General features: G+C 36.0%; 2 protein-coding genes across 6 annotated transcripts in view; both read right to left on the bottom strand.

Annotated features, from left to right (window-relative positions):
* LOC310720344 (uncharacterized protein) overlaps window positions 1-23,969 on the bottom strand; it is a 388,245-nt gene that overhangs the window by 100,679 nt on the left and 263,597 nt on the right. The window lies entirely within an intron of this gene.
* cdh22 (cadherin 22) overlaps window positions 4,533-23,969 on the bottom strand; it is a 246,472-nt gene continuing 227,035 nt past the window's right edge. For all 5 annotated transcript variants that reach the window (XM_083529723.1, XM_083529724.1, XM_083529726.1 and 2 more), the window contains 3 exons: window positions 18,998-19,115; window positions 15,900-16,151; window positions 4,533-6,596 (listed from right to left, as the gene is read on the bottom strand). In XM_083529723.1, the coding sequence (XP_083385849.1) occupies window positions 6,103-6,596; window positions 15,900-16,151; window positions 18,998-19,115 (864 nt within the window). In that variant the 3' untranslated portion in view covers window positions 4,533-6,102. The remainder of the gene's footprint in view (window positions 6,597-15,899; window positions 16,152-18,997; window positions 19,116-23,969) is intronic.

Raw genomic sequence — 23,969 nt, 5'->3', positions numbered from 1 at the left:
CCAGCACATCGTACCATAGCATCATTGGTCACCTCCAAGTTGTCTGCATACATGAGTAGGTGTAAACCATCTGATCCATTGTGTCCACTCTTTATTGACTTTTATTAAAGTACTGGATCATTTCTGATTTCATCTCTGATCCACTGCTTTGTCATCATGCATGGTCCTCAGGAGGACAACTGCCTTTCCCTTCTTTGGCACATAGCTTACCATGGTCATATTTCCATGCAATCTAAATTCTGAGCTATACTTCTTTCTTAATTTGGATAGCTTTATGACAGGTGATATGTCCAGCTTGTTCTGGCAAAGAAAATGATCTGGTTGCAGCAGATCCAGGAACAGTTCCTGCAAAAACACATCCCAGCTTTTGTCCACTCCTGCAAAAAAGGTAAATCCGATAAAAGCCATGAATTTCTCTTTGTCAATGTTTCTCCAATCTAGCTTCTGCTACTTTAATTCGGTAAATTTCAGAACCTCCTCAATGATGTTGTCACCGATAAACATATTCCAGGCATCATTCAGTAAAATAGCTGTTGAACTGGGTGCAGATATTGTGGCTTATTGTTCTGCTTTGAGTGGGAGATGCTCACTCCAGTAAAACATAGTTTATGCAATCTATTGGACTGGATCTAAAGTTCCTCTTTAGAGGACTGCTCAAATTCTTTACGAGTCTTCAATGTCATCTAGTGTGTCTTCTCCATCTAGAAGAGCTGGATTTTCTTTTTTTTAATTCCAACCAAGCCACACCAGATTCCATTAGTTTAGATCTTAATTTCAGTGGACTAACAGGTGTGGGGCCCTTCTTTAGTTGGAATGAAAACCTGCACTCACACCAGCCCTTTTGGGAAAAGATTGGTCTAGGCCATCAGCAACAGATATTTTAGACTTTGAATCAAGACTAAGAATTGCCTCATTTTGCTTATACTGTTCTTTATGTAGCATCTCTACAAAAATTTCAGCTGTTATTCTAGAATGACTGGAAGCAGAAATCTGACATTTGTGCCTAGATATGTTTCTGCAGTAAATTTTTTATTTTTTTTTGTGACAAATACAATTTGATTTGATTTGATAAATGTTTTCCTACAAGAATTAGCTTCCTATATGTGCAATTTTTGACCAATTTGTGTAAAACTGATGAATGAATACAAATAATGTGTTTGTTTATTAACTAAGACAATAATTTGTGGAAAATAATTGTTTGTGGAAATCAAAAACAAGACAGTCTTAAAGAATACCTGGAATTATAAATAATACAATATATTTCTTTCAAAGATTTAGCAAAGAAATATACAGCCACGATTTAAATAATATAGGCAATGAATGCAGGTCATTTTGGACCGGTGTTGTGCATTAGAAAGGTAGAAGGGTAGTGATACAAAAAATATATATGTGTATAATATATATACAGTGAGGAAAATAAGTATTTGAACACCCTGCTATTTTGCAAGTTCTCCCACTTAGAAATCATGGAGGGGTCTGAAATTGTCATCGTAGGTGCATGTCCACTGTGAGAGACATAATCTAAAAAAAAAAATCCAGAAAACACAATATATGATTTTTGAACTATTTATTTGTATGATACAGCTGCAAATAAGTATTTGAACACCTGTCTATCAGCTAGAATTCTGACCCTCAAAGACCTGTTAGTCCGCCTTTAAAATGTCCACCTCCACTACATTTATTATCCTAAATTAGATGCACCTGTTTGAGGTCGTTAGCTGCATAAAGACACCTGTCCACCCCATACAATCAGTAAGAATCCAACTACTTACATGGCCAAGACCAAAGAGCTGTCCAAAGACACTAGAGACAAAATTGTACACCTCCACAAGGCTGGAAAGGGCTACGGGGAAATTGCCAAGCAGCTTGGTGAAAAAAGGTCCACTGTTGGAGCAATCATTAGAAAATGGAAGAAGCTAAACATGACTGTCAATCTCCCTCGGACTGGGGCTCCATGCAAGATCTCACCTCATGGGGTCTCAATGATCCTAAGAAAAGTGAGAAATCAGCCCAGAACTACACGGGAGGAGCTGGTCAATGACCCAAAAATAACTGGGACCACCGTTTCCAAGGTTACTGTTGGTAATACACTAAGATGTCACTATGGTTTGAAATCATGCATGGCACACCTTGCATGGCATATGGCACATGTCCAGGCACATCTTAAGTTTGCCAATGACCATTTGAATGATCCAGAGGAGTCATGGGAGAAAGTCATGTGGTCAGATGAGACCAAAATAGAACTTTTGGGTCATAATTCCACTAAACGTGTTTAAAGCAAGAAGAAAGATGAGTACCATCCCAAGAACACCATCCCTACTGTAAAGCATGGGGGTGGTAGCATCATGCTTTGGGGGTGTTTTTCTGCACATGGGACAGGGCTGCACTGTATTAAGGAGAGGATGACCGGGGCCATGTATTGCGAGATTTTGGGGAACAACCTCCTTCCCTCAGTTAGAGCATTGAATATGGGTCGAGGCTGGGTCTTCCAACATGACAATGACAATGATGATATAAATTTCTTGCAAAAATAAAGAAAATAAAACAAATTCAGGTAACTTTAGACCCATGTTGTGTATCGAAGGGTTAATATTCATTGGCATATATTAATTGGCAAAAATATATTAAAACATAAGTTAGTGATTATGATAGAGTTTAGGCCATCAGAGAAGGCCTTGCTGGCCCTGCCAGCTTGTCACTATTCAAATGGTAACTAAAGCCATGTCCTCATCTTTTTAAGTTCTGAATTCGATTTTAGTCTCCATTCTGTCATTTTGTTGGTTGTTTTCTCGAAAATGTGCACCTGAATAGTGTTAGCTTCATGCATAACCATCTGTTTTTTTGGTTTTCTTCAAAGTCATAAAGTGCACTTCTTGGCCTTGTTTTCTGGGTTCATTTTATCTTTGTAGTTCATAGTTCTAGCCCTTATTGTTTGGTTTTGATCATAGATCATTTTTGCTTCACAAATTATGCCACAATGTACAATGATTTTCATATACCATGCCTTGTTGTGGTTTTAGTTTCGCCTCTAAATACTGTCGTTTTTGTTTCGCCTCTAAATACTCATTGAAAAATCACATGTTAATGCTGTTTAACTGACTGCTGCTAATGTACATAATGACTGATTATTGAATGAATTAATTGTCTTTTCTTCTAAATAAAAATTATGCCAGTGTGACCATATATTGAACTTCACCGTTGCAGTTTTTGATTACATTTACCTGGCCAATTTATATGCCATAGCCCTATTATGAATATACAAGCTTTGATGTTGCTCAGAATATGATTACTGTAAGGCTGTCTAACTTAGAAGGGCATGGTGTAAATTGGCTTCTGTGATCTCTTATTTTACTGCAAAGTGGATTTTTCATGTCCTAATTATTAGGGGAATATGTCAACACTGCATGGATTCCTTTCAGCCAGGAATCAGAAAGTCTTGAATGTAAAAGGACAATGAATGTTGAAGCTTTGACAGCTAACATTGGCTAAATAAGAGTGTGTAGCCCTTTACTGAAAGACTGTATCATTATTATTGCAGCTTGACAAGATGATGTGGCTTAAGAATGTTGCATGCGTTTTTCGTTAAAATAATTACACAGTCATTTTTTCCCCCCTAGACTGATACTGGCTTCATAACCAGAATGTAACCATAGTCCCACCTTACATCCAGTTTTCCCAGCATAAGCTCCAAATCCATTGCAGTCCTGATAAGGATAACACAGTTACTGAAAATGAGAGAGTAAATGTGAGCTTTTGCAGAAGATTGTGTAGTGTCACACTGAAATTGCTAATCATAAAAACAGATAATACTTATTATGTATTCTTGTGGATAAACAGTGGCAGTTTCTTGTTGGGTTTAAAAGTTTGTCTGTCATACGACTATGCTGCCTTCTTGACTTCCATTTCTGCCACTGTAATCAATTTTTATGGTCAGTGTGGCTGAACAGAGATTATAAGAGTGAGCGAGCGAACAATGTCAATCATCAGACTTGTAGTGGAAATGAAATAGAAGGTCTACTTGCCCTTGGTGGATGGTGGCTGAAGTGTGATTTATGGTAAGACATTAATACACTAATAACTGAAGTTCATTACTAAAAAATAGATGGTGGCTAGCTAGACTGTGGTGGGGCATTTTAATTGAATGGAAATAAAGAGTAACCACCAACAAAGCCTTCCCTAATGATCTCCCATGAACACTTGTGAAGAGTGCAGACAAGGCACATGTTTTTCCATTTTCCTTTCCGTTTTTAATAATGCACTGGCCTGCTTGGATGTGAATGCTAATGCCTTTTAAGCAATCTAACACAGTATATTGAGGTTCTGTTTGTTATTTCATTCAATTATTTCTAATAGCCCAAATTGTGCCCTGCTTTTTTGAGACAGATACTAAAAGATCATCTATAAATGCAGTATAAGGTGGCAAAGCAGCTTGATTGTCAGTCATAACAAGTAGGGATGAGAGAAATCAGAGAAAACATCTGGCACTAGAAAGTTTCTTAAACCTGTCAAACACAGACTTTCAAGTCTCAATGTGCCTATAAAAAAGTTCAATATTTATTGATTTCAACTGTACATTTAATCCATACACTGTTACTGAATATGATTGGCAATAAAATGTCTCCAGATATTGGTTGTGGGTGATGAGATCCTCCTATATATGCATTAAGTCCTGAATACACTAGTGTGGCGAATCAATTAATTTTCAGTAAAAAAAAAATTTTTATAAACAGCTGGTCTGTGTTGGACAAGATATAATCTCGTGTGAATCAAATTAATTCTGATTTTCCTAATTACTGCTGAGGTAGCTGTAATACAGAGGGCATTCTAACCACCCACCTCAACACTGTTATCAAGAATCAAGCAGGATATAGTGTAACCAGGCCTTCTTATCATGTTTTCATTCCCCTTCATCAGCCTCAACCAATACTAGAAATTAAACTGAATAAAACCAAACAAATTATCTGGTCTTGAAAACAGTTTAGAATATAAACAACACAATCACAAAAATGGAATGAACATGGATGCAAAATGTAAATACTGATGTAAATACTGAGGAATATTCGACTTGTCTCTGGTTATAAGTTCCTTAAATTCTTCCAAATGAACCACTGAAAATACAGATTAAAAAAATAATAATAATTTAACACACAACAAATATCTGACTGCCCACAACAAGTGACTTGGTAATAAATTTAAGAGTAACACAATACATGAAATGTATGATAGGACAAAAACAAACCTCTAAATGAGTGAATATTTAAGATTTATACATCCTTTCCCAGCATAGGCCTGTATTTTAGAAAAAAGAAAAAAAAATAGTTTTTGAAAAATAAATAATTTTTTGTAAGACTGTGGCCCAGATCTCTCACTCACTATGGCACCATCATGTCAATGTTAATGTATTAAGCCTCAGGAATGTTCAGTCTGTATCATCCATCCATTTCTATAGCATTCTTTAATTAAGTACAGTCTGTTATTCCATACTTCAACCAGGAGGAATAAATAAATAAATAAATAGAAACAATAAATACATAAATATCTCCTTTTTCTTTAAATAAATACATATTTTCATCTGGGAATTATTCGTCTTGGCTTAGAAAATGATCTCCCCATTTCTGTTGCACAGGTTCAGGACCTCCCAATGAATCTGTAGACTTTTCCCTTACCGAAAGAAGAAAAAAAGAACACACACACACACACACACACACACACACACACAGGTGTGCACATACACACGAATGCACACGCTCAACCACGCACACAAAGGAAATGCTTCAGATAGGGAACAATGTGGGTTTAGCACTGTGCATAAAGCACAGCCCAGCTCTCGTTTCATACTCTGCTGGGTTTGTTGGAGTCCCGCCCAACTCCTCACTCACTGTCTGTTCATCCTCCACCTTTTAATCTTTTACAAAGGCAAACTGTCTTTATCTTTTATGGAGTGGCATTAAAATGTCCAGAAAAGACTGGGATCCAATAATCATCCAGTGATGGAGGAAAGTGTTAGTTAAAGGAGACTGGGCTGCTCCAGCACTGAGCAGTGTGTATGGAACTGCAGAGTGTGGTTCACTTGACAAAACAGGCACAGGACGGCAGGCAGTGCTAGGACCCTTCTTCATCAGGCTGTGCCGGGGCATAGTATCCTGCCAGCTGCCTAAAGCGAGGCCCCCAGTCCCTGAGGTAAGAGAAGTCCTGCTCTGAGCTGGTAGACAGAGTGTGGATGGAGCTGAGTGAGAGTGCTGGTGAGCCACTGCCCTCCAGTGCATATGTCTGAAATGAGTCGTATGGAGGCACTGACGGGTCTGCATCCGCCTGCTCCACCTTCTTTCCGATGTAGCCTTTAAACAGGGAAAAATCAGCTACCTCTCTGTCAGAGTTCACATGGTTTTGGATGCGCTTTGGATGTGATTCCAAGCTTTTGGCCTCAGGAAAGTCGTAGAGGTTGCGTAGTGCACTCATGTCATAGGCCTGGGTGTCTTGCTCGCCTCCTCCTTCATCGTTATACTTGATGACATTGTCTCGCATGTCTTCCTCTTCCTCACACATACGCTGACCCTTTCTATGGCGCTTCAAGGTCACTATCAGCAGCACAATGACTATTAAGAGAAAGTGACAGAGGAGGCAAATAAAAAAAGATGGTAAGACAGTATTACTCAGCAAACAGAAACAGCAAATACTAGAGCTGAATTCAAAATCGCAGTATGGCATTGTAAACTTTCATTTTCAGATTCATTTTCACTTTACACATTTAAGTTTAGCAAAATAATGACCTATTAAACACTTGATATTCTTTTAATAAAAATAATTACAATGCTCAGTTAATGTGGATTTAAAAAAGGGATCTGCTTTCAATATAATTAAAACAGATTAACTTTAAAGGTTGTTTTTTTGCCATTTAAATAAGATTTATTATTTGCTTTAAAATTAATAAACAGTTATTATTGATGCTTCCAGGGCCCACTTCCTCTTGCTGCGGGTGCATTATCACATGCTGCAAAAAAATTTAAAATAAATAAAAATTATTATTATTATTTTTTTTTAATAAAAAGCAATCAAAACTTGCTATAGCTAAAAGAAACACATCATTTACTCATATGAGATATGTACTAGATAGACGCTGTCCAAAAGTGACACATTTTCAAAATTATTTTCTAAAATCAGCTCAGATCAAGTGTGAAATTAACTGAGGCTTAAAAGTAGCATCTGTGCAGGAGTCTGCTTTTAATTAAAGATACATTTTAAATACAAGCACCTTGTGAGGCTGTTTATCCCCTTCACGACATCAAAGCAAATAAACAAGTTTCAAATTTGTGTCTATGTCTCAATTAATGATTAAATAAGGGGATTTCTTTTTTACAAGAAATGGTATACAACTAACATTAACCTAACTCTTTGGTAAACAAGCAAATAAACACATTTTTGAAGTAAATGTCGCTTTTGTGCAATTGTTCCTGAACAATTTGCCACATAGCGTTCAGAACCTGTCAGAAGCATGTGCAGAGGAGAGAACAGAGCAGAGATTAAAAAGATCCTGAAATGAGCGTGTAGGTTGGGATGTAAGGATCTGCCTTCTGAAGTCATTGTGAATAACAGAGGCTGGATGAAGAGCTAGTGTGCTCTGCGCTCTTATCACCCATAAACTGACCCACTCATAAATCAGCTTCTCTGGTTGAAAAGTCTTCCATTTATATGAGTTAACTGTATGGAAGTTTCCGTGTAAAAAAGGTTATGTCAACCTTCATTTTATCGGCGTCATGTAAAATGTTTGGCGCAAAACGGGAGGCTGTTTGTATATTATTATACTTATCTTAAAAATCTGTTTGTGGAAGACATGTGTTTGCTTCTATATGTTCTATATCAAACAGGATAAGAAGCCAGGAGACAGCAGGAATTAACTCTTTGGAATGGATGATAATCAGTATATTTAGAATTTACTTCACATATAGTTTTCAATACATTATCAACTACATTTTTGCAACTCCAGACAAATTATATACTGAGACTATGTATTTGTGTGACTGCCTGACAAAATACTTTGGCAAAAAAGCCAAAAGGTTTTCAGTGAACGCTTTAATCAAATTGTTTGTTAGGCACCATAACAAAATGGACATAAGCCTAATAGATTTATTTTGTATTTACTGTCAAAATGGCAGCTGTACAATTATTATTCAAGATAATTCTCAACACTGTTGAGGTGCCAGCAGCCAAAGTTGTCGGGATTAAATACGAATTAAACTTAATGAATCTTTTTTATTATTTTTTTGCAATTCTAATGTAGGAGTTCAGAGATCAGTCGAATTAATAGACAATAACAAGGCTGTGGGTCATTAAATGCTGTGACTGATATTTTACCTCAAGTAATTAGACTTGAGTGTCTGATGAGCATGAGGAGGATGAATAAAGTAATTAGGATTGACATAATTTTACATTAATCTTGGAATGTTTTTTTTTATTCTCAATAAATACGTTTTAAGATTGTTACTATGGAAGAAGTAGAATAGCATGACCTTAATAACCAATAATCTACATTAAAGTGGTAAGTGAATTAGAACCATGTTGTTGATTATTTCCAGTAAGAGCACATCCTGTCATGCATTATTCTGCAGCTTAACTTGATTTACAAAAAGATACTTGCAAAAGTAAAAAAAATAATAAAAAAATCAGTTCAGCTGAATACATTTTCTGAAAACTTGACATTTTTTTTTTTTCCCATGGTGCTACATATTTTTTTGACACAACTGTCTTTGGTGAACTGAACATTTAAACATTAGTGGTTTTCATTTAATTAATATTTTGAGAGTTTAGCCATTTTTTTTAGCCTAGTCATATTCCTTTCTCAAAAGGTCTTTCTTTTTCAGAGAAGACCAAGTACACTTTCCTCCAAGGAACCTATTACTGTACTGTTTTAATTTTAATGAGAAATGTGTCCTTTTTTTGGTATTATTAAAGGATTTTCACCAGGAAGTGCTGTCATAAGAGTTGTTTAAATGTGAAAAAGGTGAATGTGGGAGGTGAAACAAAACTCTGTTAAATTTGTGAATCTGAGATGTGCAAAAAACTGGAGCATTACATTTTTTAGTAAAGCCTGCATTTAGGAAGGTTTTTTGACACCTGACTATAAGATTTGTGCTTTTGGAACATCCCATTCCACAAATGGTGCACAAAACTTTTGCCCATATAGTGTATGTATCTACTATGCTAGCATAGCAAAAAAGGAAAAAGATATACTACAATATAACAAATTGTAAGTGGGATTATCCTGTACTGGAAGTAATGAAAAAAACTAAATAACATTTCAAAAAGCTATTTCTCACTACACTGTAATAAAGATGAAAACTTTTCAAACATTGTTTGCAGATATATTTGGAATAAGTGTGAAATCAAGTCAGAACTGAAAAGAAAAGAAAAAAAGGCGGATATGGATAATTTAATCCACTAATGAGAATAAAAGAAAACAAAAGCGGTATTCATCTAAATAAATCAATGAGCCCTTCATCCAGCATGAATTATCTTAATTAGTTCTTATATTTGTGATTAGAAAAACTCCTCTTTTCTCTCGATCGACATGTGATTAATTAAACTGCAACTCTATTAGACACACATTACAGGAACAATTGGAACCCTGGAGAAAGTAACAAAAGTCTGTCCAATTTATTCACAATGCTAAAATAAATCTTTATACAGGTGATTTGGTAATAAGGAATCTCTCAAAAAGGGGGTGACTTGCATCTATGTCAGAATGAAAGAAAGTTTCAGTACACTACATAGCGACATCTTTTGTCATACTGAAGGTCATATTCTTTAAGGGATAAAGTTTTATGCTTTATTAATGACTACTTGTCTAGAGGCACCAAAGTCAGACCAAAGGTCATTAATAAGGCATAAGAACAAATGTGATAAGACTGTGATTGTCCTGTGGATGATGTTACTGACTTATATGAGTGAATTGTCTAGGGTAGGATCACCAGGCTTTCATCTAACCACATGGTGCGGATTCACTGAGATAAAAGCTCTTTGAAGAAGTATGGCCATTAGGTACGAAGATAGAAGTGAAATGCTAAAATATAATTAAACTCTCCTGGAAGAACAGAAAACCATACATTTTGATGTATGAATATAACGTATGTTTAAAAACTCTCCCTCTGCTCTCCATTTTTCATGCATTCATCAATTATCATTTTAATTAAACTTTTTTTTTCCATTAGGGCTTTTCCAGATATGAATTTTTATATAACTTAACCTTCAAAGACAATTCCACTTTGAGCAGATATGATTATATCACATGCATTAAGTACTTCGAGTGCTGAATAATGCGATATACCGCAGATCTGTTTAATACTGGATTCTTATTGGCTGACAGACCTGCCAAGGTGTGCAATTATTTTTTATTTAATGCATAGTGAGAGTGGTTTCAGGCTAGTCTTGACCGCATTTCAGTTCCAAATCACTTCACGAAGTAAATGAAATAACAAAAAATGTCCACTTTGACAAATTTTAATAATTATATATATATATATATATATATATATATATATATATTTATATATATATATATATATATATATATATATATATATATATATATATATATATAGAGAGAGAGAGAGAGAGAGAGAGAGAGAGAGAGAGAGAGAGTATTTACAACATATTTTTTCTGTCTCATTACTGCAATCATTATGCACATGCACTCTGTTTCCTCTCTCTCTCTCTCTCTCTCTCTCTCTCTCTCTCTCTCTCTCTCTCTCTCTCTCTCTCTCTCTCCCTCCCCCCCTTCCTCTTTCACCCCAACAGGCATATCTATGGTTTATGGTTTACAAGCTCTAAGATGGCATTGTGGACTTGAGATGCGACATGAAAAAAATTAGTTCTACACACAAGAGCATTTTAAGGACAAAAGCCCTGTCTTGAATTAAAACATCTCAATAATGTCTTGAGGCTTGGTAACTTTGTGCATTTTTATTCTAATACTTCAACAGCCCTATTGCCAATTTTTCCTTACATCTTAAAAACCCTTATTTATTATTTCTGTATTTTGTTCTGCAACAGCTAAAATTCATAAAATGTTCACCTTTTTTTTTTTAGCTTGTTGCATTTGATGAGCACAAACCTTTGTAACATCCTACAGAAAGACAATTTGTAATGTGTGACCCCAATATGTAAAGAAAAAAGGGTGCCACAACGTTAGGTCTTGTATAAGTCAGTCTGAATAAAAGGGAGGTGATAAGAAACAAAAATCAATATAGCTACTAAAAACTGCATGTTTAGCATTAGGCTCATGCATACGCACAGGAGTTTCTTTTGTGCTCTTTGTCTTTTGTCTTACCTGGCTTGACACACATCCAACAACAGATGCCAGATAAAGTGTCTTCGGATATACAAGAGCTGACAGGACAGAATATATCAGCTACATAGATGGGGCAGTTTTATAGATGGGGGCTGCTGGTGGGAGTGAATAACGCTGTCAAAGTGCTGCAAGGGGCTGCTAGCTTTGCGGCTGATATCACAAGCGATATGGAAGGCCATATATTACTCAGACTAACAGCTAGAGCCAGCTGAGTAAAAATTCACACAATCTGGTGAAGCAAAAAACGATTTCTTAAGTAAATGCAGCATTTTAATGGCCCAAATGCAGCACTTTAATGGCCAAAGTTTTTACATATTAGCTCAGAGCAGAAGCATTCAAATGACTCTTACTGGATAGAGAGGGCTGAGTTATGGAAGTAGACTGAATAGAGGCTAAAAGCTTTCGTTGTATTTCTTGTATATTATTAAGCTTTTCTTCTCTTTGTATGAGAGGAAAAGCTCAATAATAGCCACCGTAATATGTGCAAATGACTTGCATGGGGGGCATATAATTGGTTTTAGTTGCTTATAAATTACTCGATATGTTAAGGAGAAGGAAATTGGTAGCAATTGCCTGGAGAGAGCTAGGGCTTGCCTAAAACTGCTGATTGTCTCCATCACAATTTTTTGATCAGCCTTTCCCTCTCACACACACTTGCTAATCCAAAGCCTGCCCTTAAGCCTAGGGGACGTGACTCTTGGACCATGCTGCTCTTTTGTGTTACCTTCCAATCCCATCATAATCAGATGCCCTTAATAGACAGGGGCTTGGTAAATAGACTTGGCTTACACTGGCTGCCTCGACACAGCAGTATGCATACCAAATCAGCCTGAATTCACACTGAGGATCTCAACAGTAACTTAAGGGAAATGTCTAATAAAGATATCTGCACTTGCATACAGGATACATAGCCTACTATCCTGGATTTTTTTTTAATTTTTATTAAATGTGTGTCTAGCTAGGTAAGAGAAATTGGAGATCATTTGGAGTCTTTTATAAAGGCAATACAACAAAGGATAACACTTTAACAGATTTGGTTGACAGTTAAAGCAGCTATTAAAGGTGCATCAGTACGGCAAAAAGGTGCATGCATGCTTAGGTGGTTCATTTCTTCCCTCAGGAAACACAGCAGTTTTGCATTATACCATAACGAACCAGTAAAAGGTCTTAAGCCTTATGTTCTATGTAAGTCAGAAGATCAGTTTGCTTCACATAAAGTGAGTATGATTACAAAATAAACCCACATCCAGTCATGTCACAGCCAGTCATTGTCCACTTCAGATGCTGGTAATCATATAAAGCTGTTATTAGAAAACCTCTGGCACTTCTTCGCATGCAGATCTTCCAAATAGTCCTAAATAGAACTTGGTATGACATCCAACCACTTTGGCGGGGAATGATATAACGGCCAAATTGAATGGATGAAGTCCACAAGGAGCTAAAGAGAAGCATCAGCACTTCTGTCCCCAGCTCTAGAAAGAGAAAGTTTATTGGCCATTCACAGCTATAGATTCTCCCAGCTTACAGGGGCATGAGTCATGGTAACATGTCTACATTTTTATGCACTGCAACAATTACATCTAAATGTATATAATATATATATATATATATATATATATATATATATATATATATATATATATATATATATATATATATATATATATATATATATATACATACATACACACATATATAGATATACAGTATATATACAGTATATTTAGATGCTGGAGTAAAATGATCTACCAGTAAAAAGAAAACGGTGCCAAGCATGAAATTAATACAAATGTTAAAAAAAAGGTTCAATCAAAAATTGCAATTTGTTAAAAGTTGTAGTTTTTTCTCTTCAAGTATTTGTACTTGCTAAAGAATAATTGTTGCAGTGTGATCTCTTTATTTATTTATTTTTTTTCTTTCTCTAATCACATGCAAGTCTTTTTTTTTTTTTTTTTATGCATTCACTGAAACTCCTGGCACTTCCTGGCATGCAGATGTTCCAATAAGCACTCCTGACAGGACAGCTTTTTCCCAAAGGATGATGGGCACACTATGACTCCCATCATGGCAGATGGACTGTAATTGGGGTAGATGTGTACAGATGGCATGACACACTTAAATGGGTCCATCACCTCACCCTCCTTGTCCACTCAAGACAAGGAGGGTTTGTTTAGTGGCTAATTAGGAATGAACGTGTTTTCATTCCTATTCATTGTGGCTGCTGACAAGACTCTAGCAATGGGTTTGGATTTGGATTCTGCGATCGGTTGTAGGGTAAAAAGTTAATGTTAGATTAGCACTGATGCATGAAAGCCCAAATGATCTTGCACCATCCTTGCAACACCATGCATTTATGCAGTTCTTTTCCGATTGTTCCAAAGAAATGTGTTTTTTTAAACTATTAAAAGAATTTGCTGCTGCATAGGCAATGCTCTAAATGCTTATAAGAGGAATAGAGCATATAGAGGAACCAAAATATGTGGAGAAAGTATAGAGAAAATTAATATGCAGGGGACATTCATATCCGAGTATAATTTCATTGTAAATTCAGTTAAGGAAGTTTTGTATAAGTGTACATTGTGAACAAAACTTGGTGATTACTTTCAGAATACAACATAAATCACTTTCAAAGTATCAAACTTAACTGAACAAGCATTGTTTGAGTCATCTTAGACTTTTATAAAAAGGCCACTTAAAAAATGTATTGTGCGCTACATGTTTGAGGTACAAACATTTGTTTTTATAAGTGGAAAAAGTCGGTCTGCAGAATGACTAAGGGAAATTAGTGACAAGCATATATACTGTTGATTAAGTGAGGAAAAAGTCTTAGATGACACAATCTGTTCTCAGTGAACACTGTGCATTCTTTAATGTGATTAGGAATAATAGAGCCAAAAGAGAGAGAGAGAGAGAGAGAGAGAGAGAGAGAGAGAGAGAGAGAGAGAGCACGAGAGAGAGCGAAAGATAGAAAGAGAAACAGTATAAGCTAATTAAGCTTGCAGAAATATAAATGTGAAATGCTTTTCTAAACTGGGAGGCTTGAACGCTAAAAAAAGCTTGTGCCACTGAAAGGGTGACAAAGGTGCTGATGCTTCTCTTTCCCCGATTGCAGGCTGCATCATTTTAAACTGACCCTCACATCAGTTCCTGGCAAAGTGGTTGGATGTCATTTACTGGGCCCTATTTTGTGTGTATTTTCCATTTGTACAAAAGCTTTTTTCTCTATCAAATGAAAAAGGACATCCAAAAGCAGAGTCAAGCAGAGTGAAAAAGAAGGATGAAATATTGACTGGCTTTCATGTTACTTTTGTCCTTATTCTTTTTTTTTCTTTTTTCTTTTTTTTTTTTTTTCTGGATCCCAATCCTTTGTAAGATCAGAACTCGTGCACAAATTAAAGTTTGCATTTATGATGATGGGCCATTAGAGGCATGGCAACGGCAGAGAAATCAATGAAGTGGGAATCAAACAGTGCACTTTGTGTGGTCATGTCTATGAACACTCCCCCTTGCTTTTCATAGGCAGAAGCATTTATTATTGGAGATGCCAATGGGAGGATCTCTAAGCAACCCACAATCAAAATGCATAGCAAGATTCTCTCACTTATAGCTTTATAACTGTGTAAGACTCCCCTCTTTGCTTTTGGAACAGCTTCAGTTCCCCTTCAAAATAAAGCCATAAAGATAAAAATGGTTTGCCAAAGTTGATGTGAAAGAACTTTGAAACCCCTTCCGAACATCTGTATGAAACTCACAAATACTTTTATGAGTCAATGAGAAAAAACCCACAATTATATTCACAAATCTATTGCAAACCCTTCATATTATAGTGGAGGATATGACAACAGCAAAGAAAGACTACAAATGTAATGGTATATTCAAAAAGCACATATGGATGTGGTGGTGAGGTGTCCATATAATTTTGGCCATATAGTGTAATTGCTAAAAATCTGTAAGCTGCAAAATCACATTGTTTGCATTCAGTCGCTTAAAGTTTATGTGTAGTAAATAATGCTGTTGTTGAGTGCACCTTACTTAAAGAGAAGGGATTAACATCTATAGCTTTTGGCCTACTTTTGCATAAATCAACTTGCAAAACAACATGACTGTACACTCAACAAATGCACCAACAATTTCTACTACTCTCTCCTGAATTGATTTGATCTTTGTTAATGTCTCTTTACATTATTTAATAAGAGCCCATACACAATGAAGCTCAGAATCAAATACCCTACATAAAAAAAGATAACCTGCCATTTTATAGGTAGAATTAGTGTCAAATACTACACAATTACAATGAGCAATATTTAATAATCCAAAACTTGAATCAGTTTTTCTTCAATCTAGATAATGTACAATAAATATGTATTGGTCATACTTAATACACCATACACTAAAATATGCTTGGGGTTTTCAGTTTTCATATAGAAACACATGGTGTTCAGTATTGTCAGTAGATTGAAAAAAATCTAAAACAAAATGATTAGAAGGTGTAAACAAACCCAATGAGGCAACACATATTTGCTGTTATGTGAAATGAGTGAGAATATGCTTATACCAATAATAATGAGAATGCAGACGAGCAGGGCGATGAGAGCTCCTGGGCTAAGGGCTGTGCCCATGCTGAAGGCTGTGGCGTTGCAGGACTGAATGACTCCTTGTGGGTCACAGCCACACACGTGGATAGTAAGTGTGCCAGTTGTGCTGAGAGCTGGAGGTCCACTATCCACAACCAGGATGGGCAACAGGTACACGTTCTGCTCCTGTCGGTTGAAGCCTGATCGCTGGGTTCTAATACCTGCTGTGTTGTCTGAAAGGGATGAAAGGAAAATGAAAGCATGAGAAGTGAATTAATGAGAAATAAAATGTTTAAAATCTTTTATAAAATTTTTTTTAGGTTATTTTAATACACGTCCATTCAATAAGCTACAGAGTTGCAGTGTTTAGTACTTTACCATAGGACGGATTTTCTGTCTGTTTAACGTAGCTTGTTTTTACACAAAACAAGTTTTAACTCTTAGCTATACTTAGGGTTATATTTCACACACGTACCTGCTAACACTCCCACACAGTATTGTATTTATTCACATTATATTTTATTTACACCTAATGCTTATAAACAAATATAAAATGTAATAAAAAGTATTTTCTATTCTAATGTTTTCAGTCGCATATATTGATCTGGATGTTAATGTCTTCTCCTGTACACACAAATACACATGTAAACATGTAACTCGTACAATTAAGGATAAAAAATTCTACATTTTATGCTGAACTGTGTTTCTACGAATGAAGATAAATATCAGAGAACAGTTTGGACACTAGTTCCACCTAGCAAACTCTTGAGACATTTATACTATATGAGTGTATATAAATATATGACACTGACAAACTGCAAATCCCAGTCAAAAACTATGGATTCTTCTCAACCAACAGACCTGAATACACACACCTGAGCTATTCATCATTCATAACGTATATCATGTCAGCCCTGTTGCTCATGAGTGGGTTCTTGATAAATCCTCTCCTATTACCAGATGTATTCTGCGGGCAGTTTTGCTGAGTTAAGGTCTTGTAACGTTGTACTTTGGCTGCTACAGTAGAAGTATAGTAATACTTTTTACATAGAAAGATTTATATAGTTGTTTTTATAGTAGTAGTCACTAATAACAAAAATAATAATTATAAATAATTCTTATCAATTTCATTATTATTATTTATTTAATTATTTATTATTATTATATTATTATTATTATTATTATTATTATTATTATTATTATTATTATTATTATTATTATTATTATTATTAATATTATGATCAGTCCTAAAAAACATCTAAAAATTAACATTTATAGAATTATGATTTAAATAGAAAGGAAAAAAATTAACTATTGAAGTGCACAAGTCTGAGAAGCAGAACAAATCTGCTTTAGATTCCTCACCATTAAGCACAAAATGTGATTATGCTGAGCCACTAAATGCCTGAAAAAATGTGTTTGGCTACCTAAATTAAACGCAGGTTCCCACTTATGTGTGCATTCATTTGTCTTCAGTAGCCACATTATCATTAGTTAAAGGCTGACAGCATTTCATACCAGTACAAAATAACTGTCTTTGTATTATGATTTTTTTTTTTCTATACTAACACTTTGAAGATACTGTACTGGGTTGTGTGCAGCATGATATAATTCTGCCCTGTTCAATTTAATCTTACCACTGAAAATGGATATGGTTTTACCATCAGGTATTTTGTGTGTCACTGTTTACAGGCATACGTGCATACAACTAGATGGTAATTCACATTTATTTTGTTTGCACTCTGAAATGAAATCACCACCTCACCAAAAAGAAAATCTAAGAAATTCGGCATTGTCATTTAAAGCATGCTGTCAGGATTATAGACAGAGACTAAGTTTCTCATCAGCCACTGTACCCTCATGGTCCATGTCCCATGATCTCTTCACCTAATTTAAATTCATTGTTAATTAGCACTCTTTGGTTGTTATTTGCTGCTTTTTTCAAATTCAAGGTTATAGTTATTGTTTCTATGTCTTGTTGCTTAGTACCTGCTCTTGCATAAGCATTCTCCCAGTATTATATGACACATATAGCCGTGTTATGAGATCAGTGGTTACAATAGTTTCATTCACTTCTAGGCCTTTTTCAGGCATGTTTGTCCTCATGTGACAGGATGTAAGGAGATAGTGTAAAACGCAACGAGAAGCTGCCATAGAAAGAGAGTAGTGACAAATTTAACGTGACAGGTAGACAAATGTGTGTCCATGGAATCAGATATATATGGGGGGGACAAAATATTGGATAGAATCGTTTCATTATGTGAGACACAAAGGAGAAGTGACAGAGAGTGAGGGCAAAAAGAGGGATCGGGAAAAGGGTAGATATGTAAGTCTCGGCAGTCTTGGTGAAGGTCTGTGACTGTTGTTTAGCACAGTTTATACATAAAGTGTAGGTAACACGGTTCATTTATTATATTCTGTCTGATGGAGTGTGTTTGCATTGAATGTGAGTGTGTATGTACTGTATGTTTAACAAAGGGGGCACACATCCCTGAAGATGCAGAGTTCTGGTGTTTCATGTGTAATTGTGGGTGTCCGCAGAATTGTGTGTCCATGCAATTGCGTGTGTGTTTGTGTATTGCATGTGCTAATGTAATTCTACTCCTGGATGGCCTCAGGAGCTCAGATGACATTTCCCATGCTCTCCTGGGTTGACATTTTCATTGTGTCAGATGAGTATCAATCTTGGTTTTGCCATGTGTCGCATTCCTACGCACATCTGTAAAACTCTTGACGCTAATGGACAATCATGTCGAGAGTGTTTGGGGAAAAAATTGCATAAAAAAAACAAAAAACAATCAACCAGAAACAGTTTTGGGTATAGTGTGTATATAATTCTCATTTTTATTTGCACAATAACACAAATAATGAGATGTTTGACTACTATACTATTATTTCATGTTTACAATTTCAAAAGAATGAAAAATCAGGCTGATATTTATTGATAGCAGTCTTAATGAATACACACAAGCAGAACAATCACCTCTTCCATACTATCTAGCAGAATCTCTAAAAAAATAATGCATTAGGTTATACTATTTTGTTTTTTTTAGGGATAATGACCAATCACTCTTCTCACCTTTGACGTCCCACAAAGTGAAATGACGGTTGCTGGAGACTTCAGGAGCGAGTGTGAAATAGAATCGATGACCCGACTGAGGTTCATCTCGGTCCACAACGCTGATGGTGTGAATGAGCTGGAAAAGAAATAAAACCAACACAAAAAAAAGGCTAAATGAAACCGCAAAAGGCTACATAAAAAAAAGGAAAATCGCCTGTCCTTTTCTGCGACTTGGTCATGATAGTAATTTGCACATTGACTCTCTATTACCACCACCATGCTGAGCTCTTGCACTCTTTAATGAATCACATTTTAGCTGTAAATCAGGGATGGTGAGCGTGAAAGTGGCTCATACCGAAGAGAAAGTAAGAGCGTTTGGAATGAATGTTTTCTGAAATCGGCTCCAGTTATTAAATTAGCAGATTCTGTAAAGTAACAGATTGATGTGCTTAAAAGAATGAAAAGAGAGAATAGATCGAGATGAATGGATAGGAAGAGGAGGGCAGGGACAAGAATAAGCCAGCACTACAGACAATCAAGTGAAATTCCCATGGTTGCTTATTGCTCTTTTTCTCATTACACGCTCCTCAAAAGGCTCATGCAGTATTTATGTCACTCTTCAGGGAAATCCAAATTGGAAATTAGACAGAAGTGAAACACTTCCCCCAGCAAATCTTCCAATGTTTTTTTTTTTCAATCTCAGCCACCCCTTAAGTATGAACAAAGTCAGAGAGGGACACATATAATAAAGAGAAAAATGACGGGAAAAGCACTTGCGGAGAATAATGAAACACTGTGGCATTCGTGTTCATACACATACTGGCAAAGTGACACCAAGGACAAAATGCTTCTTGGGGAGTGTTTATGCTCAAAGGAAACTCTGTACAACCAAATCTGATACCTTACAGTGACATTCTTCAAAAAAATAAATGAAAGCAAAGGATTTAAAAAGAGGGAGGAAGGCGGGTGATTTTCAGACAAGCAATTCTACTTTTAATTTGATCTGAGCTTTGGAAACTAAATGAAATATCATGGCACAGTATTAAAAATGAATTTCCTTCTACCATTATTGCTTCACCATTGTCATAATTTGCACAGAATCAGTGCATGCAAACATGCCTCACTAAATGAGTTTTCATTATGTCCATTCGCAGCCACCTTTCAGTAGAATGAGGTTAAGTCTCTTCTGCTTTAGGTGAGGGTGGTATGGAAATTGTTTGATAGAAGCATAAATACAAATCCCAACTACTTAGAATGACCAACATTACTATCCATATTATAAAATAACAGTGGCACTTTCTTAAAAAATGGAGCCCCACCCTCTAAAATGAAATTGAATTGCCACTCAATATATATTGAAAAAATAATACAGAGCTTTCATGTTTTTAGGCCTGGTTTAGAAACCATGAAAGCAGTCATCATGGTAGTGCAGGAAGTTTGCCAAGCTTTTACTTCTGTAGTTAGAACTCGGCCAAGTGTTCCCAAGTGTTATTTTGCATGAGAGTGTTGCTGAACAAGTGATTGCAAGAATGGCATATTTTACAACACAATCCAGTTTTGTTCTAAAACTGATGAGACCTTGTTTTATTTAAACTGAGCTTAATGTAATCAAAGGGAAATGGGGTCTCGTTTATCAAGCTGCATGCAGACAAATTTATTCATAATCATTGTATGAGCATTTAGACAAGAAATCAGGTATTCTTGAAAAAGAACAAAACTGAGTTGTGTAATTGTATGTATATGAAAGCCAGCATCAACCTCAACTGTTTTTTACATAACTTATTCTATTAATTTAAATAGTTCAACCTGGTTCAATCTAGTTGTTACTAATGGAATTACTTAAATATATCATAATTATATACATTAAGCCAACATAAATCCTTACAGTAAATCATGTCTTAGTGACCAGTCATAAAATGAAGGCAAAAGACATACATACATTTACATACATACAGTAGGTGTGGCTGCTGTCTGCATACTGTAGCTGTAAGGTGATATACTGAGCTGTTTTTTTTTTTGTATTTGTAGATTTGGATTTATAATGGTGTGTTAAGGATGGAACCGATAATTTGAGAAAGGCATGATTTTTTTAGAAGATTAGTGCACAGTAGTACATATATAAAACATTAAGATGGATTGTAGGTGTCACTAATTGCATTAGCCAAAACTTTTGTTTCAGACTTCTACTAATACTAATTATATTATTATTATTATTATTATTATTATTATTATTATTATTATTATTATTATTATTATTATTATTATTATTATTGATGTTATTACACATGTCTATCTACTCTGTTTATGATTATCCATCAAAGAATTGCCATTACATCTGACCACCACCATTCTCACAGGTGGTAAGCCCACAAGATGGCTCCACATCTTCATTTCGGGCTAAGACAAATAGGGTACATGCATGACGAGATCACAATAATATTGTTAATAATAATTATTATTATTAATATTACTATTATTATTATTATTATTATTATTATTATTATTATTATTATTATTATTATTGTTGTTGTTGTTGTTGTTGTTGTTACTATCATTTGTAGTAGGAGTAACAGTAGTAAGCATAGCATATCAAGCAAAAAGCTTTTTTTTGTTGTTTTGCAAATAACAGAAGTGCTAAAGACAAATACAAATGGAAGTGATACAATTGATATTCCAATTTGGAATACCATGCTGAGGCCCTCTGGGTAATTTAAGGAGTAGTAGAGATATGTTTCTGAGGCACAGGGCTTGTGTTTGCATAGATGTTTGGGTGTGTGTGTGTGTGTGTGTGTGAAAGTAGAGAGAGAGAGAGAGAGAGAGAGCGCGAGAGAGCGAGAGAGCAAAAGAGAGAGAGAGAGAGAGAGAGAGAGAGAGAAAAGAGTGCGTAGGAGTGTACTGAGTAACAACTATTGCTCCCTCAAGCCTGATTCACTAATTACATTTTTATCTAACGCTCCCCTTCTGACCTCTGGACTAGGCTTGAATTGGTGGAAGGAAAGAGAGAGAGAGATATTTCCAAAAACCCAAACACATTCTCTAGAGTGTTGCAGTCTGTTTAGAGAGATTGCTTTCTTCTCTGAGGGGAAAGAGTGGTCTCTTGAGCCAAAGAGCCAAATCAGAAGAAAAACGAGTGCTGTCTTTCCATGCCTTGCAGACCAAGTAAACTGTTAGATCAATAGATTCCTCATTAGTATTTGCTCTTACTTGTGTATATATGGTTATGTATTATAGTCCACGTGAGTTTCTTTGTTCTAATTCATGCATCTGTCATCGTGTAAGCCGTTCTTCTGTTTACACACTTCTGCATATGTGTGCGCAGGCATGTGTATGCTTTTTTTTTTCCCCTCGCATTATTCATCTGCCTGGAACACTCCCAGGGGAGGACAGAGTCCTTGTGATATGTCAGTGAGGGCTGCTCAGTGCTGTTTGATGTCTTGTGCAGAGTTGACAGCCCTCTCTTCCCTGGGCCATTCTTAGTATTTGCCTTTCATACACACACACAAACGCACACACACCACACTATATGATATCTGTCTCTTTTCATCAGATTGGGCTCTCATGCCCAAATACCACGGGGTTACCAGTCAAACATGGTATGCTGCAAAGCTTGCTCCATGTGTCAGACTGAATATAGGCAAGGCCAGGAGACAATGCCAGATTAGGAGAGAGGTCAAGAGTTGGGAGAAATCTGATCGGAAACAGAAGGACAAGAGAAGAGAGAAAAAGGGGGTGGGTTTTAGCTCTGTGTGTCACTTCTATGCTAGAGGACATGGTGGGATTTCTAAGGTATGATTAGTGGCCACTTTTAGGCAAATGATTTTAAGTTTCTTCAGGGGCTTGAGGGTATTAATAATCTTTCTTTAACTTTCCTTCTCACACTGCTATTGCCTGTGCTGTACTCTTTCAACACACTTTTGCTGTATTGTTCCCTCCCCAATTCCCTTTTTCTTTCCGCTGTTCTGACTTCTATTTTCTATCTTTTACCTATGGCTATTGTGTGTGACTGTGGTGTGAAAGCAGGGACAGAAAACAAGACTTTAGACGAAGCTTTGTCATTCAATACCGTAATGTAAGTGTCTACTGCATTCACCCTGAGGTGCACCTGTGGCATTAGTAAATCAATCAAAGTGAATTCAAGCTTTCAGAACGTAAATGTGTCCTACTAATAACGATCCTATTGCTTTAAAAGCATGTACAGTCAAGTCATTATTTGCAAAAAAAGCAGATACAGCAAAGCTCACATCTTTTTCTTCTTCTTTTGGCTCAGCGCCACAGCGGATCATTCGTCTCCATACTACTCTGTCCTCTACATCTGCCTCTTTCAAACCAACTACCTGCATAACGTCCTTCACCACATCCGTAAACCTCCTCCTTGGCCTTCATCTTTTCCTCTTTCCTGGCGGCTCCATCCTCAGCATTCTCCTACCTATATTACTCATGTTCCTCCTCTGCACATGACCAAACCATCATGCCTCTCTCAATTTGTCCCCAAAACGTCCTACATGTGCTGTTTGTCGAATAAACTCATTTCTAATCCTGTCCATCCTTGTCAATCCCAATGAAAATCCAACAGCAAAGCTGACATCTTACATGCACATTTACTTGGCATCTTGCATGAAAATACAACACTGGACTAAAACAGTTGCTAAATGAAAGAACTAAGCACAAGTAGAGTAAACATTAACCACTTCAAGAAAACATGCTCAACAAGTGCATAGGAACATGATCGCACACTTGTATATATACTGTTTTGTGTGGTTGTTTTTAGGTTCTTGCATGAAAACTTCAGTCTTGCTGTGATATAGATTTATTGGCTGTGCTCCCACGAATATTATGGATTCTTGTGCCTTATGACATGTAATGCTTACAAAACATGCCATTAGCTGCGCTAATTAGCAACTGTTAATTAAGGCAAACACATTTCGAACAATCTGACTGTGAAATTTCATCTAATCTAATTCCATAGACTATATATTTGTGCATCTGAATC

Source organism: Silurus aristotelis, assembly GCF_946808225.1.
Source record: "Silurus aristotelis genome assembly, chromosome: 2".
NCBI classification, from domain to species: Eukaryota; Metazoa; Chordata; class Actinopteri; order Siluriformes; family Siluridae; genus Silurus; species Silurus aristotelis.
The sequence above is the reverse complement of the archived record's forward strand: the minus strand, read 5'-3'. Positions and strand labels throughout refer to the sequence as shown.